Source organism: Dipteris shenzhenensis, chromosome 19, assembly GCF_047967505.1.
Source record: "Dipteris shenzhenensis isolate YYH24624 ecotype China chromosome 19, Dip_SZ_1.0, whole genome shotgun sequence".
NCBI classification, from domain to species: Eukaryota; Viridiplantae; Streptophyta; class Polypodiopsida; order Gleicheniales; family Dipteridaceae; genus Dipteris; species Dipteris shenzhenensis.
In genome coordinates, this window is record NC_141614.1 from 41,762,207 (window position 1) to 41,786,230 (window position 24,024).

Here is a 24,024-nt window from a genome sequence, read left to right on the forward strand (position 1 = left end):
ACTGCTCGCTGTCCGTGGCCCTCTGTGATTTTTGATCTCCCTCTCTAGTACTGCGACCCATATATCTTAGCTAAAGTATGGCCAGTCATAAGAGTACAATAGTTCCCAGTGTGCATGGGATGGCCTGCCTTGTGTATCGGTACTATGGTGGTAGTGCTCCAGGTAGGTGGGAAGCTATGGCATATAGCATGATTGAACAGTTGTGCTAATATTGGGGTCAGGATCTCTTGCCCATGCGCAAAATGCTCAGTGCATAGTCCCTCATGATTCGGTGATCGTCGGTTATGAAGCCGGAGAAGGGCAGCTCGTACATTCTGCGGAGTAAACAAATGGCATGTGGTGGGCCTGGGCATAGAGGACATATCAGGTGGTGCCTGGCCTGGGACACCATATAGGGAGCATGCATATGTGTGCTAGACTGTGGGATCTATGATGGGAATGGGTGACTTCCTTTCAGATAGGAGTCCCCATCCAGTGGTAGGATCTCCTCTGCGAAAGGTGACTCGTATGCATAGAAGTCTGTGACGTGATGCTATGCTCTGTCAGCCTCTCTGTCCTATGGCTTGATCGCCTCCTACTGCTCTCTAATCTGTCGTAGTAGGGTCTTCCTGTGTCGGCACATCTCAAGTAGATATAGCCCAATGCAAACCTGATCTTGGAAGTGGATCAATTGTGAGAGTGGATTGAAGCCGCTCCCCTCCTGGTAGAGGCAATGGTATTGTCCCCTAATCTCATAATAGGTTGGGTAGACACATAGGAAATGCTCCTCTGTCTTAGTCACTCCTAGTGTGCAAAACATACATAGCCGCTATTCCTTGGGTATGCTTGCTGCTCTCCCCGTCTCAATCCTCAATTGATGAGATGAAACACGGATTCGTCCAATGGCAATTCTCAGTGCATGCGAGACTACTCTGTCCCCTAGATACTGGGGTCTAATGATGAATCCCTCCTCCTACACTCTCAGGAATTGGTCATGGTAGAACTGGGACTTGGTGGGGAGCTCCTGGTCTCCCCCCCAAGTCCGAGACGTATGGAGCTGAAGGAGAACTAACTGGATGATACGGTTGATCTCATCTCGCAGGATCGACTCAGGGGGTGCATCCATGTTGTACTGAAAAGGGGGGAGCTTGTGCATCTAGATACCATGCCTAGTAAACCATGTGGATATCCGTGCATAACATGTGTCTGCTTTGCTCTATGCTAGTTGTCTGGATGACTCCAAGGTGAGTCTCGGTAATCTCCAGCAAGGCAAGTCCCAGACTCTCTGGATGAAAGTCATTGTTTGAAAGATGACATCATTCTGTAGGGGGGTCATGGCGAACTCTGCCTGTACTATCTCATGTGGAACTGAGGGCTTACTCCGAATCATCCTGGACCCCATAGTCACCTGTAGCAGCTCAAATTTTCCCCTCTCGGTCTTCGGTAAGTCACATCTCCAAAAGGGTGCTGCATACATGGCCGTCGGTCGCACTAGTGTGTCGAAGAGCCAGCTCTTCGTTGGTGGGTCATGAAAGTGTGCTTGGAAGCATTGTCTCTCTAATCGGGCCAAAGCACCCCGTGGTGTGAGTCGTGCGTGGGTTGCCTGTATCATCATGAAAAGGGGTCCTATGAAGACTGCTCCCAGATATGTGTAGGACTGCACTATCTCCATTGGCTCATCATGATAGGTGAAGCTGAGTCGACGAGTCACTGCATGTGAGGTGTTGAAGCCATAAACTTGGTCTTTCCAAGGTTGACTGTCACGTCTCTCTCTCAGCAAAACACCTGTAGTGCCTCCAGGTTGATTGTCAAGCCTCTCTCCTTGCAATCACGTCTAGGGCCTCTAGATGTCTCTGTAGGCTTGGCGTTGAAGAGGAGAAGAGGACTATGTCATCAACGTTTAACAGTATTCGTATCCATCAGATCAGCGAGCAAGGAACCCTCCCCTCCAAGGCGGTCAATGAAAACCGTGACCTCATCAATGTAGAGCCCAAAGAGAGTTGATGAGAGGGGGTGTCCTCACTTCACTCCGATGGTGCTCTCAATCCAATCTGACAGGCCTCCAGGGGCATGTACTCTCCCTTTGTCTGACTCATATAAGCTTATCACTCCCCATATCATGTCGCCTGGGATTTGCATCTCCTGGATTTTTCTAATCATATGTGGTCATAGGACTTTGTTAAAGGCCTTCTTAAAGTCTACAAAGGAAGCGTAGGCTTTTTGGGATCTCGATCTCACCTCATAGATGATGGCTCGTAGGGTGAAGATGTGGTCATGGGTGGAATGCTGCCTCCAGAAACTAGCCTGTCCTAGTGCCATTGTGCCTCTGTGTAAGAGCTGATCTTCTTTCTCCATTACCGATCCATAGATCTTGGCAAATGTGTGTCCAATCATAAGTGTGCGCGTAGTTCCTATGTCCATGTGTCGCCTGTTGTGCGGATCGGGATGATGTCACTCCAAGCAGGTGGGAAGCTATGACATACCGCATGCTTGAACAACTATGCTAAGACCGGAGCGAAAACTATCTCCCCATGTGCAAAGTACTGCGTCCTCAGTCCGGTATGATCTTGAGCTCTTTGATTGTGGAGCCAACGCTGCAGTGCAGCTCTTTTGTGCTGTGAATAAGATGGATGTCATAGGACTGGGCAAAGGAGACATAGCAGGTGGTGCTTGGGTTGGGATGTTGTAGAGTGAGGTCGCATACCTGTGCCATACGCCTGGATCTGTGATGGAAATGGGTGGCTTACCCTCAGAGAGAAGCCCCCATGCAATAGTGGGGTCGTCTTCTCGGAATGATTTGATCACCTAATCCATCTTGTGTGAAAGGAAGGCCCGTCTTATCCGTGCGAGAGAGATATGATATAATTGTATTAAAGTCCTTCAAGACCCTTCAGGATCTATGGGACATCCAGTGAAAAAAAATATTAAAAACTAGCTATGTAGTGCTTGTTGGGCTAGTTTGTGTGCTAGTCCTTGTACCTTGTTGTGGTCTTCCAAAAGCTTTTTCAAGTAGCTTCCCAGCTTTTTGGCTGGCTGCTACATTAGATTTTTTAGATTGTCTTTGCTGACTCCATAGATTTCTCTGATGTGTACATTGGCTCTACATCTTAGAAGTACATGCTGCTCATTTTCTACCTCCCTTGTGGGGCAGATTTTGCAGGTCCTTTCCTCTTTGGGGATCCTGGGTCACCTCTAGATCATGTGAACTAGTTCTGATTTTGCAGATTGGATGCCTTTTAAACATTGATATGTCTTCCCCGAGGTTCTTTTGCATTCTGTAGTTGTACTTTGAGTTAATTTCCTATTTGTAGAACTGCATTTTTGCCCCCGGTTTTTGTCTTAGTTTCTGTAGCATCCCTAATTTTTTATGCATCTTCTGGTAAAACAGCGGCTGTTATACCCCATGGTTCCATCCACTTCATTCCCTCTTTATGCCATCCCTTGATTTGTGTCGTTTCTATCGCTTTGTGTGGCATCATACCAGTGTCCATCTTCTCAACTTTGTTGAGGTAAGACGTAAATTGATGTAATGCCTCCTCTTCTAGAGGTATCATACCTGTTTCAGCTAGTAGGATGGGTAGGGAGTCTAGCTCCCCTATAAGGAAACATTTATGTAAAGTTTCTATTCGTTCCTAGTAGATCCTAGAGAGCCCGGGTCCCCAAGCTGGGCACCCGTAAAGGTTTACTGTCTGCACAAGCATAGTATATAGTTCCCAACTCCACAGATGAGCCTCCTTGCATTTATTCTGGAAGCTATATAAAGCTTTCAAGCCTCGTAGTATCCTCATCTCCACACAAACAGGAAGTCATTCAGATGTACTATACATGTGATGGAGGGAGGGAGGGAGATGAGATGTACTATGCATGTGATAAGCTTGGCTTTTTCTATTTTTATTGGTGTTGTGGGGTTGTTGCAGGTACATGAAGGCACGTTTGAGCAGGAACCTGGTTGTGGTGCTACTGCTATGGTTGAAGGCAAGAGAGTCGCAGTAGGTACATTGGAATGGGTGAACCGGTAGGAATCTCGGCTTTTGAGTAATCACCATTTGTAACTTCCTCTGTTGCTGCGAGTGTTATTGGAATTTATGGAAGCTATCTGAATGACTTCCTGTTTGTATCAAGCACTTTATAGTCTTAGGTGCCTGTGCAGCTTATTGCATTAAAAGGAAATAGCACAATTCAGACAATGGTCTAATGCATTGCCTGTAAGCATGTAAGCAACGGGAAGGGAAAAATTGATCAGATACCATCCAGCTGGAGAGGGCAGACGATGTGCCTTAATTTGAAGCAAAGAAGTCTGCCTCTCTTAGTCCAAGTATAGGAGAGAACCCTCTAGCTCCATAGTGCCCTCCTCTGGCAGAAGTTGCAGAGGTTGATCTAGGATGAAGCAGTGCTATTGTGATTCTCTGGAAACATTGTATTAAATAGCGGAAGGGAAATCTTTGCTGGTGAGATTATACTGTAAAGCTTTTAGCACAGCAATTGGTATTTGTCACCAGGATCTGGTGAAGTTTTCCCAACCAATGCCAATGGATGAATCATCTCCGCAGCAGTGAATTATCAAGGACATTCACATGTGTTTAACATTCCACCTAAAGTTGAGTCAAAGTTTTTTTACAGTTTGCAAGACTTTTCAGCACTTTTGTTCGCCTACCCTTCTTCATGACCTAGGGATCAGTGGCTTGGCTCACTCTTTCAGGGCCCCAGGTCTTCTTTGAGAGACTTGACTCCTCTTGGGCTCTTCACATCCGACGACATCTTGTGGAGTCGTGCTCTCTAGAGGATGTTCCGGCGACTCTCTTCAGAGCTGCTCATTCCTCGGTTGACTCTCCATGGGAGATCTTAGCTAGCATTGCAGCATGGCACATTTGGAGAGCCAGATGCATTGAGGCTCTGGATGGTTCTTAGGTTCACTCTTCTCAGATCTTGGCCAGTACTTGGACAGATACGGTACACACACTTTGATGGCCATTTGGGTGACCATGCAGGGATCATCTCGAGCAGCCTCCTCCAAGAGAGTTACTTTTCTCAGAGATTGGAGAGACTCTCCCTTCTTTGCTGAGACTTCTACAGGGTTGAGTTGGCATTTTCAGCCTCAGCCTTGGTTTCTTTCTACCTCATTCCTTTGAGGTGTTTTCATTACATGATTAGCATGTTGTATTTCTGCACAGAGCTTGCTCTAGCGAGTTTCTTTCGTACTTAATAGAAGTCTCCTTTTCGCCCAAAAAAAAAAAAAGTTTTTTTACAATGGGTCACGTCCTTCCAAGGCTCTAGAGCCTTGAATAGAGTCTGATGTTTCTTTTATTCAGAGATGACTGTATAGGATGAGCAGACTTGCCTAGTTGGTAGATGTGAGGGTGTGCCAACTAGAAGCTTACCTCGGGGAATATTGGCCTGAACAATTGACAGCATGCTGCATCTACTTTTGTCTAAGGGCATTGTCGGAGAAGCGTGGACAAGCTCTGAGGGTAAGCCCTCTGCTGTTCAAGAGTTGAAGGATCTGTGTCTTCACCGTTTTTTTAAAAGGCTGTTCTTCTGCTTGGGATCTGTACAAAACCATTCTTGTAGATAGCTGCAAACAAGACTGTTTTCCACATGAATGGTGGTTGTTTGTCAGCTTCAACAATGAGAGCCTCAATGCTGTCCTGTAAAAATAGTGGAGGGTCAAGGCCCATATAGAGCCAATGTCTTTGCCTTTGCAATAAAATTACAGACTGCATCTGACAGGAATCTTTAGAAAGCCTCCTTCAAAAGGAAAGTCTGTTATTGAGAAAAACAGACGATCTGAGGATACACATCTTTGTGCAAAGGTCGTAAACCAACACTAGAGACTCTCTGCCTTTGTCATGAAGCTGCATTATGAGAGAATGATCTTTAGCTGAATGTATGTTTACATGCATACGTACATACATCTATCTATCTGTCTTGTGTGAAAGACATATGTGCGTGCGCACATGCAGGCACGTGCTTGTGTGAATGTATTATCTTGGATGCTACATAAGTGAAGTCAATTTTTATTAAACAATCGGCGCAAACTTTTGAATGCCAACCACTTAAAGAAATTATGTGGCTGCACCTTGAGATATATCACAGAATGTGGTGGAATCGTGGTCTTGCATGTGGCCTTTGTATAGTATCTATTTTTGATGAAAATTGTCGTGGGGTTTTTAATATCTTATGTCAGGCATGGAGCAACAGGAGCAGTCCCGGATTTTGGTGAAGCCTCCTTGGAAGGGCAGACTGTGGTGTATGTAGGGATTGATGGAGCTGTTGCAGGTGCTGTATCTATGATAGATAAAGTGCGGGATGACGCAGCTGCAGCAGTTCAAATGTTACATCAGATGGGTCTTGATACGTATATGCTATCCGGGGACAAACAAGCTGCTGCTGAAGCTGTTGCTGTTCAAGTTGGTATTGACAAAGATAAGGTTGGTCCTTTGCATTGCTTTGCTTTTCTGTGACAATTAGCTAGCCTGAGAAAATGAAATCTCCATGTATCAAACTTGCGTAGATTTCGGTTTTGATTATGTTGCTTAGAAGAAGATGTGGTGGCTTTTTGAGTGGTTAGCTCTGTTGGAGATTTCCAAACTTTTGAAGGGTCTATGATTTGGGCTTCTGTTCAGGTATAAGACCTGAAACAGTTGCAAAACATTTTGTTGGAAATAGATGCACGTAGTCACTATTTAGGACTTATTACCAATTGCATTTCATCCTTTAATCCTGTGCTGCAAAAAAAAGAAAAAAGCAAAGCACCTTCACATTTACATTTACAAATGCTTTTTCAATGTCATAAATATGCAAGTAACTTCTTGTAAATTTTTTGGACATCAAACTTCTTCTAAGATGGTAGTGCGAACACCTAGTTCTGTGTACAATCATGACTTGATGGATGTATGCTAATCATTGCCATTGTAGGCAGAAGTATTCTGAAAATTTCATGTCTCTCATGAACAATATGCATGATTTTCTCTTCTCATGATATACTTCTGCTTTCACTCAGTAGGCATGTCTTTTCAATGTAATGATTGCTTATGCTGTCAAGCTTACAATTTGACTTGTATCAGGTATATGCAGGGGTCAGACCGTATGAGAAAGCCGCATTAATACAGGAGCTACAAAAGAAATCCAGGACAGTGGCAATGGTAGGGGATGGTATCAATGATGCTGCTGCATTGGCCCAATCAAATGTGGGTATTGCAATGGCTGGCGGTGTTGGGGCAGCAAGTGAAGTAGCATCAATAGTACTTATGAGGGAGAGATTGACACAGGTGACATTTAGAAACCTTTGATGAACATGAGTTTTACAGGTTAAAGTTGCGTAAGCATAATCTGGCTTAAGTGAGGCTAGGACATTGTTGAATAGTGGCAGTACAACTTTACACATGGGGAGAAGGAGGCACAGCATGATGCTTTACAAATGTAAATTATATATATATATAAACAAAGAACATGTATTGATGTACCGAACCCTAGAAGGGTTGCCCTATGTCCATAAAGATGTATTTACACTTGGATCTAGTCTCGTAAGGGTTCCTCTATACCTTTAACACTTAATCATATACACACATATTGAAGACCGACGTCTTTGGGGGAGACCAACCGATGACCACACATCAACCAACCCCATCATTGGATGATCTCATTATCAAGAGGACAATAGATGTCTGAACTTCTGAAGCTTCTCACGAGGGCTTTGGTAAATGTCTGATCCTCTGAAAAACAAGGGGCTGGCTAAACAGTCCTTGGATATGTAATGAAACAGTCCTAAATCATGCATTTCAAATTGCTTGCATAGATTAACTTGGACTTGATCAGCTTGTTGTTGCTACGTGAAATAATGAGGTCATCCACATAAAGTACTGTGGTCATAACAGCATCTCGATTTTCTTCACATACACTTTGTGGTCTGCTTCACTCCATGTGAACCTTTGCTGCCTGAAATAGCTATCAGCTTGCTTCTACTAAGCCTTTGGGGATTTCTTAAGAATATATAAGCTTTCTTGAGTCTGCACAGTATATGCGCAGACGTTTTGCACAAAGCCTTGCGGCTGCTTCATACAAAGACTCCATTAAAGAATCTGATTTGACATCCGTTTAATGCAAATAAAGGTTCATAGTTCTAGCAAGAGATAAAAGCTATTGTACAGTCTCATCCATGTAGTGATTGGTGCAAAAGTCTCATCAAAGTCTATGTCTTGTTTTTCTGAATACGCTTTTGCAAGTTCCATAGTACGCTTAGCTTGTGTGTGTTGATTCTTTGGAAACACATGACAGTATTTGCTACCTAGTAACGATGGTGTATCTATCATGTATCCTACATTCTGTGCACTAATTTGAAAGGGTGCTTTGCTTGTGTGACTTGATTACTGGAAATGGTTACTAGTGCTGCTTACTATAAGGCATCGGAGACATACGTTCCCTTCTTTGATAGGTGGGACTTTATTGATCATGTTCCAGAATTTAAGCGATTGCATGGCTCTAAATTGAAGATGATCAAACTGTGGTGGCGTATATTTGGGTTATTGTTTGCTATCATGCATATATGTTGACTTGGCGGTGCTTCTACAAGCTTATAAAAACTACATCTATGATGCTGTGGCTGATAATTCCTTCATTTATCAACAAGACCAGTTCTTTGCCATCAAAATGAACTCTGATCAATTGCAGCTGAACCATAAATTATTAAATCCATAAATGTTGTAAACCAACTAATAATTTTGCAAACCAAGAGAACTATTTGAGGTTGAGATTTCCAGGAAAGAACTTTGAAGCTACTGGTTGGGGATCTTAAAGGCTCTCAGGACGCCTTTTTCTTGAATTTAATGGAAGTTCCGAAGTGGGGGGGACTGCAGATTGGAACTGATACCGGAGTCAACTAATAAATCTTTAAATATGCTCTTTGGAGCTCTGAATAAGCCTGTCATTTGAACTAGTTTTCCTCAATAACAGTAAAGGTGGAGATGATGCGGTTTGAAATGGGGATTTGTTCTTGAAAACTATGGAAAATACAAAACACTCTGTGTCATTGAATTAATGGATTGTAATCTCCTCCCAGCTTGCTTTCTTGAAATTGTGGTTGCAGAACCAAAAAATTCCATCAAGAGAGCAGCCACAGCCTAGTTGTAGAAATATCAATGATTACAATACCAAAATGATTATAGGACTGGAGTTATGAGACTGACAAACAAAAGGCAGTCTTCTGAAGTAGTTTTCCCTCCTATATAACAAAGTAGTTGTTTCCACGTTGTAACACAGAATGCAGAAAGATTTACGGAAACAATTGAAGCATTGATGCTGCTACTTTGTCCTTTAAAATTTAGATCAGTCCATTGTGTATTGTTTGCCTTTCAAACATTGGAAAGTTAATAGATTGTCTGTTAGACTTGACTTTGGACATACGTTTGTGCTTGCCAATGATACGCTTGTGATGTACCTTAATATTTTTGGTGGGGTAACTGGGGCATGCATCAAGGTCCTCATGATGGACATAATTTTTCGTAACTGATTATTTGATCTTAGAATTCACAAACTTTTTTGTTTCTTTTTCAGGTGGTCGATTCATTTGAACTCAGCAAAATGACACTCACGAAAATTCAACAAAATTTGTGGTGGGCCTTCTTGTATAACATTGTAAGTATTGACACTAGCTTGCTTCTCTTGAATGTCTTTTTATGACAGTTGTGGTTTGATTAAATTTGCAAGTTTTTTTGTTCTGGGGGAAAAACCAAAGGGAAGCGGCACAGAGAAATCCTTGTATTCAAGACATTAGCTCTGATTGTGTATGTATTCTGCTGGAGAATGAAAAAGTGCAGCCTATCTGCACATAGAGCCTAGAATGCAGTGAGAGTACCGACAGTCAGAAGTCTTTAGGGGGCACCAGATCCTCTTGACAAACAGCAACCAAGAAAGCAAGGAGTAGGAGGGCAACTAAGGTTGCAAAAAGGATTCTTATGGCCAAGAATCCAAACTGAGATAGAAAGACTAACTCTTGAAAGGACAAAGGCGTGGGTGGGTGCGGTAGGAGCTGGTATGGAGATAGGAAGGACCTACTATAGCCTATAATGTATGCCAATGTTGAGTTGGAAATGAAAAGTCATTGCTGCTGTAATGAAAGTAGTGTAATGTAGGTGATGCAATGGTTGTGAAATATAATCAATGATATATGGAGGGCTGGGTTTTGTAGTAACACAGGTTTATGAGAGTTTGGAGATGGAGAGAGCTCAAAAAGTGGAACTCAGCTGAATTGAGATTGCAAGAATGGAGTACAAGAACATGACAAAACCCTAAAATCCTATGGTGAGCCTAGGGTGATGCACAACTGCTAACTCAGCCACTAATTGTGGTTAGGGAGGTAAACCTTAGAATAAAAAGGTGCCCCTAACCATCCCAACTAACTCATACGTTGGCCACTGCCTTAAATATTACAATATTTCCAACAACCCCCTGAGTGACAATGTCCTAGTGTACAAGAGTGATCTCAATCACTAAACCCAAAGCTTTGTGGAAAGCTTCAAACTTTTCTTTTTTCCAAAGAAAGGAACCTTCTATTAATGCTTGAAAGATTTCGTACAAGACAACAGCCCCGAAGGTGCTGAGTATGAAAAACCGACAAAACTGAAAAAGGCTGAAAGAAAAACCGGCTTGTTCCAGAGAAGCCCAGCTCACTGCCTAGGGGATCTCTGGAACTGGGGCTAACAGCCAAGTGGGGGGACTATACAGCCAGCGAATCCCTCGCGGAGTGAAGATGTAGAAAACACTTGCAGGCCAAGCCTTGCAGAAACGAGCATGCCTCTCAATAGTCGCCCTGGAGCCTGGACTCCCACGCTCCTAGGTGGACCGTAGAGTGTAAATGATATCTTGCCAGATGGAAACCAAGGTAGCCGAGGGTGGAACCGGGTGCTCTCCCATCACAAGACTGCAACGAGCCACCCAAATGTTCCAAGCCATAATGCTGGCTACCACCTCCCAAACACAGTCTTCCCTAGGGGAAGGAGGAGCTAGGGCGTAAGGGGGGGCTGCCTCGTGGAGTGCAATCCTTTGAATGCTCTGACACTGTATCCGGTAGGCTGGGGAAATCTCATCAATCTGGAACGCGTGTCCTCCCTCTGTCAACCAAGCTACCATCCCCCAGGTGTAGTCTCTCTGTGAAGACTCTGCATGCGTGTCATGATTCTGAGGGCTCTCATCCAGATCGTTGCTGCGCTACGACAGCTCCATAGGCAGTGTGGGATAGTCTCCAGGACCCCATCTTAGCAGCAATGGCACTGCCCCTCCACCCACATCTGCTCCAACCATGGGCTGATGGGCAAGCCTCCATGGGCTACCAGCCAGAAGAAGTAAGGAATCTTCCTCGGCCGCAAGCTGGACCACAACCGCGTCCAAAACTTGGAGCGAACATCTCGAGGCACTCTCTGGGTCTGCCAGTGTCTCTCCCTCGAGGGAGTCCATCTGAAGTCTCCTGCCAATCCGTGTGGTGTAGGAAAAGAAAGGCACCTCGTCTATCGTCTCTGCTAGGTCGCCCCTGGAGGGCCAGAACCACTCCCCCGGGTCCCACTGGATCTCCCTCAGGGGTCTACCCTCCCATAGCCGGAGGCGCCATGTAGAGGCGTCCTGCTCTGAGATACTGAGAGGATTGATCTCCTTCCCCAAGTGTCCTACCCCTCTAATCATCTGCCAGTGTATCCCATCAAGACTCCCATCCATCTCAGGGTCACTCTTAGTGAGGGGCTGTAGTAGGCCTCCAGGTCCTACACGGAAGAAGCTGAGGTGTGCGTGCTGTCGCGCTGCATCAAAATCCTCCAGGGAACACCAGTACGGGAAAATTGCCCCAGCCATCTGCTGTCTCTCCAAATGTGAAGTCCTTCCCACCAGGACTCAGGAATGGCTAAGTCGATCTCGCCCATCCGCTGCCCTACCCCTCTCAGATGCACTAGGGTGTCAAGCCTTGCCTCTTCCTCCATAGGTAGTCTGCTCTAGCGACCAAAAGACCCTGTTGGACCACTGTTCCACTGTGCCCAACCAATGTGAGTCCGCTGCCCAAGCATACGTCCCTCCTGATTTCTGACCTCTAGGTGCCACATAAGGGGCTCACGCTCGAACTCCTGTCTGCATCTGGGCGGAGCACGGATGAGACCCCCTGCTAGTGTCTGCCAAACCCTGTGAAGACTCCTCATCAGGGGGGAGCCCTTTCCCGAAGGGGGGCCTCTGAGAAGATCGATCTATGTGAAGGCTGCCACTGTCCCCCAGCGCGTGGGGTGTTCCTCAGAAGCCCTCTCTGTAAGAGGAGCTTTCAAGGCGTGCCACTTGGGGTGAGGCCACGAACCACTAGCTTGCCCAGAAGGGCCTTGCTCTGCTTCTTCGGATCAATGATACCCAAGCCTCCCAGTGCTTGCGGCATGATCACCATCTGCCAAGCTACTCGGGCCCTAGTGTTCCTCGTGCCGTCTGAACTTGCCCAGAGGAAATTCCGTACCAACCGTCGGAGCTGCCCAATGCATCCTCTGTGAAAGAACGAACAGGAGGCAATATACCAGGCAGTGGCAAGAAGGACTTGGTTTGCCACTAAGACGCGACCTGCGAGGGAGAGTTTGGTCGAGCTCCAATAGAGAAGCTTGCGTCGAATACTCTCAAGGACCGGGGCAATTTGCTGCTCTACTGTAATGTCATACCCATGTGGCATCCGATGTATCTCGCTGTCTGGCCTCGTGGTATCCATCTGAAACCAAAGTCACTCCTCCACTCATGGATCTCCTGTGTCTCCTCAACGACCGTGAAGAAGCCTATGGATTTCGTCCAGTTGATCCATGCCCCCGAGGCCTCACAATAGATAGCCAAGGCGCCTCTGACCCTATCTAGACTCACTGTGGTGTCCTCAACATACAAGGCCGGTCATCTGCAAACTCCGAGTCAAGGAGCTCCTCCTCCTGCTTGATTGGGAGCCTCAACCTTGTGAGACCCGCCACCTGTGATCTCAAATAGTAGCCCAGAGCCTCCGCTACAAATAGGAAGAGGAATGGAGCTAGTGGGCAGCCTTGGCGAACTGAGCGAGAGAGAGGAAAGGCCTCACCTCTGTGTCCTCCGATAATCATCTGACTAGAGCTCCCTGTGTATAGCGTTGAAACTCCTCTGACCCATTTGTTTGAGAAACCCAACCTCCTCATAGTGCCCTCCAGGAAAGACCACTCCACCGTGTCATAGGCCTTCTCAAAGCCCAAGAGAAGGATAGCGAGTGGATGTGACTCCTCCCTGGACCAATCCATTGCCTCCCAGAACGTGAAGATGTTGTCCAAGATGCTACGCTTCTGGACAAACCCAGTTTGTGTCATGGATGATGTCGGTAAGATGAGGCCGTAACCACAAACTCAAGACCTTGGCGAGGATCTTGTATGCAGTATCAACCAGAGTGATCGGCTTCCAATGACGAATATCTGACCCATCTCCATCTTTCGGGATCAAACAGATCCACCCCCTGCACAAGGACTGAGGGAGAAGGCTTGTGTCGAAAATCTCCTGGCAAGCTAAACGGAAGGAGAAGTTTCAAAAGAAGGCCGGAGTCAAGCCATCCTCCCTTGGGGACGTCTAGGTCGGGAGAGCCTTGAGGGCTTCCCAGAGCTCCTTATCTGTGAAAGGCTCCTTAAGTTAGCTACATGAGTCCTGCGAGACTACTGTCGAAACATGATCCCAAACTAGCTCTCAGGCCACAAGACCAGTTGGGGTCATGCTCTCTGTCTGAAAGAGCTGGCTATAAAATTCGGTGGTCATGTCAAGAATCTCCTGCGGGTGAGTGTGCATGATACTATGCGAGTCCCGAAGACACTGTAGTTGTGTGCCGGTCGATCGGGCCCAGTGGTTTGAAAGAACTACTTTGTCATCTTGTCCCCCTGCTGTACCCATTGGGCCCGTGAGGAATGGTATGAGAACTCAGCCCGCCATAGCTCTGTGTCCTAAAGCTCGAGACGAGCACTCTCCAATCTGTTACTAAGCCATTGAGAAACTGAGTCTTGCTCCCTGAGCCTCTCGATGGAGGCGAGGTCTCTCCTCAAAGCCCGCTCTCGCTCTTGAAGGGTCCTCCTTCGCCTAAGGGCGTGAGCCTGCAGCTCCATACTGCTCCTGTGAATCGCATCGGCGACGCACGCAGTCCAACCCTCACTCGGTGCCATCCCTGAGTGCTCCCAGATCTCTGCCATAACCTGTTGGATCTCCTTGTCCTGCAAGAGGTCTTTTGGAATGTGGACCCCCCTTTGTGGGAGACCTCAGCGGGGCTGATCCAAGTGAAGTACCACTGGAGAGTGGTCGGACATCGTGGTACCTGCCAGAATCCCGGTAGAACCGCCTCTGTGTAATGCCCAATCCCCAACATAGAAGTGGTCTAATCTCTTGAGCAATCCATCGTGTCTCCTTTGTCCAAAGGAGAAGAGAAGGCTGCCAGGAGTCCTGTTGAACTCTGGCTCTCTCCACGGGTCTTTGCCACTGATCATGAAAATGAGCTGCTCCCAGGTGCTACGCTTTGCTGCTGGCATCTCTGAGAACGAGGCGCCGCCCTGCTTGTCTTCCGCAAACTCCAGGTTGTTGAAGTCCCCTCCAACAATCTAGGAATCAACATCCGGAAGACACTCTGATAGCCTCCTCCAAAAGGCTGGGTGATGCTGTCTACACGTTGGGGCATACACGTTCAGGATTCCAATATTGGACTCTCCCGTCCGAACTCCCATTCAAACTGCCCGTCCTGGAATGAGCTCGCCCTAATCGTAGACCTTTGAAGCCAAAGTCTATGAGATTGAGATGCAGACCCCTCCGCTCCGTTCTACTGCGGGAGACCACTCCTCTGGACCTCTCCCTGGGAGAAGGTGATGGTGTCGTATGATGTCTGTTGCTGAAAACATGCATTTTTTAGGTCATTTGGTTCAGTAACGAGGGAGAAATCGTCAAAACTCAGGTTCAGCCTATAGCAACTCTCCCAGGCAAAAGTGCGCACCATTTTGTCCAACCTCTATGCTGGACCCTCTCTGGTATATAAGCTTTCTTTTGCTTCAGAAAGCCCTCTTTTCCTTGCTTTGAAGAGTGAACTACAAGCCCTCCAAGTTCAGCCTTTTGGTTTTGACAGTTTTGGACAAGTTTTTGAAGATGATGCTACATAAAATGCTACTCTAGCATTTCTGGTTTTTTGAAACTTTCAATAACTTTAGTACAAGTGTGGCTCTTGATTCATAAGGATGTCCACTGCCCGCCCTACCGTCGGATCATCAGGTACTACGGCTGACTACGAACACGGTCATGGAGCCCGTGTAGTGTCACAAGAAATGTTTCTAGATTTTGACAGACGTTTTGTCTAGAAACGTGTAAAATTAGTGTATTTTATATAAATAATAAAAATAGTGTATTTTTTATTAAAAAAATATCAAAAAAACTTTCACGTTTCGCACGTTTCTTAGAAACGTTTCGGGCAGAAACGTTTCTTCACGTTTCTACTGTCCGAAATGCGTTTTCTGGTGAGAGAGAGCCCGTGTACGTTCCAGCTCACGATGGTCCAACTTGTAAGGACGGGGGAGTCGGGAACAAGGCTCTCCTGTGAGTGGGTGCTTGTCCTAGAGAGACTGCCTTGTGTGATTTTGCCGGGGGTTTGGAAGGCGAGTAGTCAGTGTCTATGCGGCATTGTATTAGGGTGGATACCGGCTCAATACCAATCTTCCGTGCCCACTTCATCATGAAGGAGGCTTCCACCCCGAGCAACTCGGCGCACGTCTGGAGGGGCCATAAGTGTGCCTGCTCCACCTTTGCCTCCATCGACAATCTGATAACTCCTGTTGCCAAACCACACACCGGCTCCTCGGGTGTGAAAGGCGCATGAGGGTGGCCACGGGGGCAATCCTTGGCGAGGTGACCCATCTGTTTGCAACGAAGACACTGGCCTGGTAGCCCGGAGATCTGCACCTTCTGGCGAAGTGTGTACCCTTCTAGGGTTTCGAGAAGAATCAGCTCTAGGAGGGACTTTGGGTTCTCCACCACTAGTCTGATCCTGGGGACTCCATCATTTGCTAGGACGGAGGCGGCCGTCTTTGGTGGGGACTCGAGCACTGTACCAAATGCCCGGCCAATGGAAGGGAGGATGGCTCGATACTCCTTGGTGAGCCTTGGGAAGCGGAGTGTAACTGGAAACCGTGGAACATGGTGTGTCGTATCCATGTCCTCCACTGTGAACCCATGATACCAAGGAAAGAGGTAGACAAGGTGCGGGCCAAGGAGAATGGGGCCCTGCTCCACAAGTATCGAGGCTGTGTCAGGGCAGCTCAACTGGATGAGGAAAACACCTCGTCCATAGATGGTGACCTCCTGGATGTGGTCGCCCTCTAATGTCAAGCTCGCTTGGATTCACTCTCGCACTTGTCTCCATGTAGGCTTGAGGCCCACATTTCTGCCCACAAGCGCCTTGTCCTGAAGGGGTTGGACTGCCTGCTATACCTGTTGTTTGTCAGTTGGGGAAAGAAGAACCTTAACGGCTCTGGGAGTTGAGGGTGCTGCCATAGAGCCCCTCTGGCCATACCAAAGGTCACCACCAAGATTTTCTCTCACTGTAACAAACACGAGTGCTCCCACTGCAGGGAGGCAAATGAAGAAGGGACGAAGCGGAGAGGTGGAGGAGAGAGAAGGAGAGGGCAGGGGAGGAAGGAGGGAGCAAGGGGAGGAGGAGGAGGAAGGAATGAAGAGATGGAAGGAGGCGGGAGAAGAGGAGAGGAAGGTGGGAGGAGGCGGAATGGCCGGGGGGGCGCGCTGGCGGGAGGGCAGAAGGGAGGGAAGAGGTGCGAGGCGGCGGAAGGGGGGGCGGGGCAGGGGAGCAGCAAGGGGGGGCGGAGGTGGAGCGGGGGAGAAAGCAGGGCGGGGAGCAGAGGTGGAGCGGGGAAGATAGCGGAGGTGGAGAGGGAGGAGGAGCAGGGGAGGCAGGGTGGAGCGGTGGGCGGAGGTGGAGCGGGGGAGGCAGAGCGGGGCGGGCGGAGTGGAGGTGGAGCGGGGGGAGGTAGAGCGGGCAGAGGGTAAGGGCGAGGGCGGAGGCAGAGCGGGGGGCGGAGGTGGGCGGCGGAGGTGGGCGGAGCGGAGAGGGAGGAGGTGCGAGGCGGAACGAGGGGAAGGGCGAGGGCGATGCGGGCAGCGGGAGTGCTAGCAGGCCGCGGGCAGCCTACAGGCCGCCGCAGGCAAAGGGGGGGAACTCACCGAGCAGCTCCTCCATTGCCAGTATAGCTTCAAACTTTTCTTTGGAGAGGGGCTTGGTGAAAGTTCTGCAACATTCTAATGTGAAGGACAGTAGATCAAACTGACACTCACTGACTAAGTACCCTGCAATATCTGAAAACACGCTTTACTTCACACCGATGCTGTCTTTGCACTGTGCATATACTTGCTCAACAAGGACACACTGAATTGAATATCTGGGCGAGTATTGCAGAAATAAGTAAGGCATCCAACAGCCTGACTGTGTACAACAGCATCAAAGGCTCACCTGCATCATGCATGGACAGCCTTAACCTTGGCTCCATGGGATTGAAATAGGCTTGCAGTCCTGAAAGTCAACCTATGTAACTATTGTTTGAGCACGATGCCTGCATCTGTTTGCATAAACTGAATGCCCAAATAATAGTGTAACAAACCCAGATCAGCTATCTCAAATGAAGCTTCAAGACCCTTCTTGAATTCTGCAATTTTTCCTTCTTTCGTGCCTGTGAGCACCATATCACCACATACAAGATGGTAATCTGAAAATCCTTTTTGTGTTTCTTGACATACATGCTACTCTTAGTTGGACTATTCTATAGACCCTGATTGGTAAAACATGTATGAATTTTCTCATACCAAGTCCGTGGGGTTTGTTTCAGCCCATAAAGTGCCTTGTGAAGTTGCATACTTTATCTTCTTGACTAGGCATCTGAAAACCAACAGGTTGACTCACATACACTTCTTCCTACAAGCTCCCATTTGAGAAGGGCTATCCAACTGATGTACTTTCCAACCAAGATGAGTAGCCAATGAAACAACAGACCTAATCGTGGTCATCCTGGAAGTGGGGGCAAATGTTTTATCATAATCTATCCCCTTTTGTTGAGATTTGAGAATAGCCCTCGACAAGCAACTTTGCCTTGTACCTGTCATTGGTACCATTAGATCTGGTTTTAATTTTGGACACCCACTTTGTTCCAATCCCAATAGCTTTATTTATGGGCAAATCCACCAATTTCCATGTATTGTTCTTCATGATAGAATCCAACTTTACTTGTGTGGATCCCATCCAAAGCTCACAACGCTCTTTTGCCAATAGGAACAGGCTGCAAATCTGCAACTAAATACTTCCTAGAAGTAATGTGCTTGGAAGTAATGTACCATACAATGTTTGAGGCATCACTCACACTGTGTGAGGCAACTTCATGGTTGGCATCATAATTGCTAACGAGAAAATACCAATCTGCTATAGCAAGGCTAGCTGAGGCACTACCCTTGTTTGCATCTAATGCATTTGAGCCTGAAACTATCATTCCAGCTTTCATCTTTTTTCTTTCTTTCTTCAACCTTTTCTTATGTTAATTTATGTGGTTTCCATAGAATATGTACTAGGCAAGGAATGAGGCTAGGGTCTGAACTTGATAATGTCAAGATGCTGAAGGGTGACTCAATGTTAGATCACTTGATTAAGATGCAAGACTTAGAGAACATCTATTGGACCTTGATGAAGTCATAATAGCTTATATCTACGACTTCGATTGCTTCACCAGAGGCGTATCTGAGTTTTCATAGTTCTCTAAATGTGTCTATGAGGGGTAGTATACTTCCACTCACTTTTCAGGGCTGTTGTTGCAGAAAGAAGAGACAAGGAAAAAAATGTCTGTTAAGTTGCATGATTATGATCAAGCCTTGTTGGCTAAAGGCAAAAATAAGCCTCACTTTGGTCGCTCTTAATGCAAGACTGATTCAGCTCAGCCATCAAAGAAAAATTGAGAAAATGCAGTTCAGCTCAAGGGAAAGGGTAAAGGTATCCCAAGCTTTCTTGGATGTCCTAGAGGAGTGGATATGAGGTATGAGGAACCTTTGAATAGACAAGTCAATGAGTGACAAAGCTTGGGCATCTCTGGCATCCCATCTACTCTGATCCCGCATAGGGGTCGTAGGTGAACCTGGTACATGGCTTCACTTGGAGCCTGTTGTCCACCGGGATTACCTCCTTGCATAATTGCATCATCTCCTAGTTGGGCATCTTCACTTGGAACATAAACTGATAGATTCTTTGCAACCAAAAGATTCTTGACCATAAAGCTCCATAGCAAATAATTGGTGCCCACCACTTATCCTCCCGGTCCAAAACTCAAAAAACATCCTCTGGGTTTTTTATTTTTTATTTCAAAAAGATTACTTCATTAAGTATGAATGAAAGCCACAAGAGCAAGCTCAGATGCGGGAGTACATCATGACATGTATGAAAGAAAAAACAGCTTAAAAAGAGCTAACAAAAATTCAAAAGAGCTAACAAAACTCAAAAAACATCCCCTGAATTTTGATTCTACTTCTGTGCCATATTCCAAGAAGAATGCACAAACAGTCCTCAAAAGTGAGTGTATTGTGAATTATACTGCAACAACAACAGAACAATGCCCCACAAGCCAATACTTGGTTAAGACAAATGTGCCTTAAAATGGAATGTTTGAACAGTTTCCGAAGAGAATCAAATGTGTCCCGAAACAAGCCAATGCTTGGCTCAAACAAATACAAGTTCCTACAGAATTTTGAGTGTACCTAGAAAGGAGATTCCCGTAGGCACAAGGGCCTACAAAGGCGAGCAAAACAGATGGAAGCAAAACTCCAAATGCAAACTTAAGGGATGACTGAAATCTTACCAAGTATTGATTTCTGATTTAGAGCACCAAAAGCACCTTGGAAACAGTCCAAAGATGGACTGATTTTTGCCAAAATTGAGGCTAAATCACCTAGGTCCCTCTGATAGAGCTTCGAAACCCGATCCAAAACAATAATTTTCTAACCTTTGTTGGAGCTGGAACAGAGAAATACAGAACTATTTGAGCACATTATTGTTAGAAATATGGGCCTTTGGGGCCTTGGTGTAGTCCTTATCCCCTCGTGGTGCCTTGGAACATTGGTTTTGGAGGGGCAAAGAGGCCTCGGTTGATGCACATCTGACACATGTATTTTGGGTCCCAGCCAGCGCTTTTGGGATATTGAGGAGGTTGTGTGGCTAGGAGGCGGGGTGTGGGAACCCCCGTACTCGGCACTCCCTTGGTTGCCACCTGGCAGCATCTGGGGGGTTTTGTCTGTAGCGGTATTAAAGTAGAGGGGTGGCCTTACGGGACTATGTCGAGGTGACGTGTGTACTCTAGCGCGGCATATCTGTGTAAGGAAAGTGCCTGTTTTGCGACAGCTGCTCGACTGGATTAAGACAGTGACTGCATGTGCATGTGGAAATTGACGACCCACACATGCGCTCTGACTGCAGTTGTATGCTGAGGTGGTAGCAGCCGGATACTTTGTGGACTGGTGAGGGCATCTCCGTGCTCACGGGAGGTAGCAGCCTCCAAGTGCTTTGACCCTCTGTGTGATGATTTCTCTGGTGGCGTGGGCCCTGTGTGGGCAGGCACATTTATGGCGGCTCGTGAACCCTCTGACGGGTTCGGCTCTTGAACTGTGTGATTGGGATTATCTTCATGGGGAGTTGGATTAATGTGCTTTGCTGTTTTAGGCCCATGGGGGGGTGTTGGAAATATGGGCCTTTGGAGCCTAACCCCCTCATGGCATCGAACATTGGAATTGGAGGGGCAAAAAGGCCTCAATTGATGCGCATCTGACACGTGGATTTCCCATAAGCAAAGATGACTCAGGTTAATTCTTGGATACAATGAAGGTGTGAACCCTTCTCAATCATCCCAGCCAGATCTTTTGGGAGATTGAGGAGGTTCCTTGGCTGCTAAGTGGCAGCATCTGGCGGTTTTTCCTACATTTATGAGCCTCAGAAACCACCAGTTTTGGAACTGAAACAAGGCCAAAATCTTCTCCAAATGTGGCATCAATCAAACCGGCTCAAATGTCAAAAACAGCAAGTATTATTGTGTCAGGGGCGGCCAAAGCTGGGGATAGGTACTGCACCTTCGAATCAGTCAAAGTACCTCCTGAATATGAGTGGAGCAATCAAAATAGAGCAGCAGCACCTCCAAAACCCCCTCCAAAAGACGTGGCCTGTTCAAAAAGAAGTGCAGCACGTACAAGACAGCAAAAAAGCCTCCAAAACTCAGTCGACAGTGTGCATATTAGGTACAACAATACTCAAGAACCTCCAAATGCCAGTCGGCTGAGCTAAATACACCTGTAGCACGTCAAAATCAGAGATTTTTTTTCAAAAAATGGTTGCCTATGTAGGAAACAGCTGTATCACTGCTCCAAAAGTGGCGCTGAGGCAAGAGATGCTTGTGGGATGCTGCCAGAGCAAAAACAGCTCGACCAGCTTGCTTTCCGGTGATAAAACTTTGATTTCTCGTGACAAAAGTTGTCTTCAAGGTTGTGGAAGGTGAGAGGAGGTGCAAGGGGCGAGTATAAATTTGTTTGAAGGAAGCAAAATGTCATCATTTTTTGCTATCACTTCTGTGATGGAGTGGTAGGGCGGATGATCACAGATGAGCACTGGGTACAGCAGGCATAGTTGCTAGATTGTTCAGGATTTGCAGTGTTGGTGCAGTGAGAAAGAGAGAGATTGGACAGACAACACATTGCATTCTTAGCCTCATAGAGGTATCCCAAACATAATGAAGGTCTACTCAATCTATCAACCAATGTCCTTTTTTCCTAGAGCTCGTGTTGCGCCTTGGGAAACAATCCAACCTGCCTCAATGGCACTTCATGCTCCTCTGAAATTTCCACTGGACAACCATGTGCATGGGGTTTGTATAGATTGGAGGCCTGTCTTGATGACCAATCATTGAGGTTTGTGGTGATTTATGTGCATCTGCTCATTGAGATTCCTGTTGGACGTCCATCTGCATGGATTTTGTATAGATCCAGAGGCCTGTCTTGATGGCCGATCACCGAGGTTTGTGGGTTTTTATGCATATCTGCTGACAGGGCCAGATGTGGATTGCTGAAGGCCCCAGCTCATATGTAAGATTGTGAGAGAATGCTCTCCAGGATTTTTGGAAGAGTGTGAAAACAAGCTGTTTTTCAGGAGTCTTTCAATCAAGGTTTCCTTGAAGGTCAGTTACAGAGTTAATGAGACACGTTAAATTGAGGCTATTTGCTGACATGCAACTGCAACATCCTTTCTCGTTTTTTCATATATTTGAGAATTTGAATAAGACTTCTGGCATCTTTTCCCCCCCCCACTTCTTTCCTGCTCACTTGGGATCTGTTGGAATTTCAACAAGTGAAAGTTGTCCATGTTCTAGGGAGGCATTTATTAAGTTTCATTGCCAATAGTTCACTTTACATATCTCAAAGGCGGAAGAAGCTCATTGTTTTGTTAGTGCAGTCCTGATGGAGCGCACACACGTTCATCCTCCATTAGAGGAAAGAAAGCAAAATCTGAAGAGTCTTTTTTATATGTTTGTGTGTGTGTGGGACTCTTCCTTGGTTCCTAGCTCAAATATCTAACCACAGAAGTGATTTATTTTTTATAACATGTATATGTATCTGAATAGTCTTTCTGATAACAATGTATATGTTTGTGTATGTGTTGGACTCTTCCACTCCTTTCCTTGGTCCCTAGCTTAAATATCTTACCACTGAAGCTTAAATATCTTCATGGACGCAGATTGGATTGCCAGTGGCTGCTGGAGTGCTTTTACCAATTACAAATACAATGTTGACTCCATCTCTTGCTGGTGGTTTGATGGGAATAAGCTCATTAGGTGTCATGGCAAATTCATTGCTTCTCCAATTAGACTACAATAGGATGCATCCAGCAAAAGCTCCCTTGATTCAGGGACTTGAAGTTGACAACACAATACAGTCCCAGCATTCTATGCGGCAGTCTAAGCAGGCTGATGTGGATCTTGAGAGGGGATTTACTTTTTCCCAACAAAGGACCAACAGATAGATAGTTTATGATAGCTTATTTATATTGATTTTGAGGGTTGTAATTATTTCTATGCAGATCTCAAGCATACCTTATTAATAATATGCTTCAGTTATTACAAATGGTGATCTCAAGTCTGTGTGTGAGTGTGTAAAGTCTGATGGATTTCACACAAAAGAAGTGTGTGTGTGTGTGTGCGTGTGTAGTAAGATGTCTCACTTTGAGACAGCTATGGATGTACATTCTTCGTAATGAAAGGTTCTTTTACCTCCCGCCCCCCCCCCCCCCCCCAAAAACAAAAAAAGGGGAGTGTATTTTTCGATTTAGAAGTCTTTTGCAGAATGGAGTTGAGGTTGGGTGGGTGGGGTGCAACAGAAGGAGATTGACGCATTGAAACACCTTTCTCATTACTTTCTTGAAAGAATCAGATGGATACTTGATTCTTTTGCTTGAGACAGGATGTCTCCCTCTTGAGATCTTACGCATGGAATGCTTTGTGTGATATCTACTGAAACTCCAAAGGCATCTTCCAGATCGTATTTTGTCTTTGTCATTCTCATCAGCAGTGTTAGTTGAAGGTACCTAGAGGATTCGTTGAGGGGCACTTGCCTTGTCCATGCAATCAATAGTAGGTGGGAATGAGGCGGTTGGTATGCATGCATAACTACATGGCTCCACTCACATGGTAAGTCTATAGATATTGCTGTCCATGTTAATATTTGTGGATGTGCCCTAGTTTCAATAAGAGTTACAAAGAGAACCAGCTTATTATGGACAACTTGTATTTATTGAACTTGGGCCTCCCTCAACATGACCACTTGGTACTAGAATGGTATTCTTTGGAGCATTTCTAGCACATGCTTGAGGATGGTTTGTTTTATACTTATTAGAGTCATTTCTCAAGTGTAATTCAAATCATGGGATGAGTTTGGGTCTCGTTGATTTGAGATGGATGTAAATGCAAGACTTTGACTCTATTATTAGATTGAGAGTTG

General features: G+C 46.1%; 1 protein-coding gene across 3 annotated transcripts in view; it reads left to right on the top strand.

Annotated features, from left to right (window-relative positions):
* Positions 1-23,284, top strand: part of PAA1 (P-type ATP-ase 1) — a 139,031-nt gene extending 115,747 nt beyond the window's left edge. For 2 of the 3 annotated variants that reach the window (XM_087390436.1, XM_087390437.1), the window contains 5 exons: positions 3,897-3,994; positions 6,164-6,407; positions 7,044-7,247; positions 9,529-9,609; positions 22,766-23,284. In XM_087390436.1, the coding sequence (XP_087246562.1) occupies positions 3,897-3,994; positions 6,164-6,407; positions 7,044-7,247; positions 9,529-9,609; positions 22,766-23,050 (912 nt within the window). In that variant the 3' untranslated portion in view covers positions 23,051-23,284. The remainder of the gene's footprint in view (positions 1-3,896; positions 3,995-6,163; positions 6,408-7,043; positions 7,248-9,528; positions 9,610-22,765) is intronic. The other variant, XM_087390438.1, reaches the window with a different exon arrangement.
* The last annotated feature ends 740 nt before the right edge of the window (positions 23,285-24,024 follow it).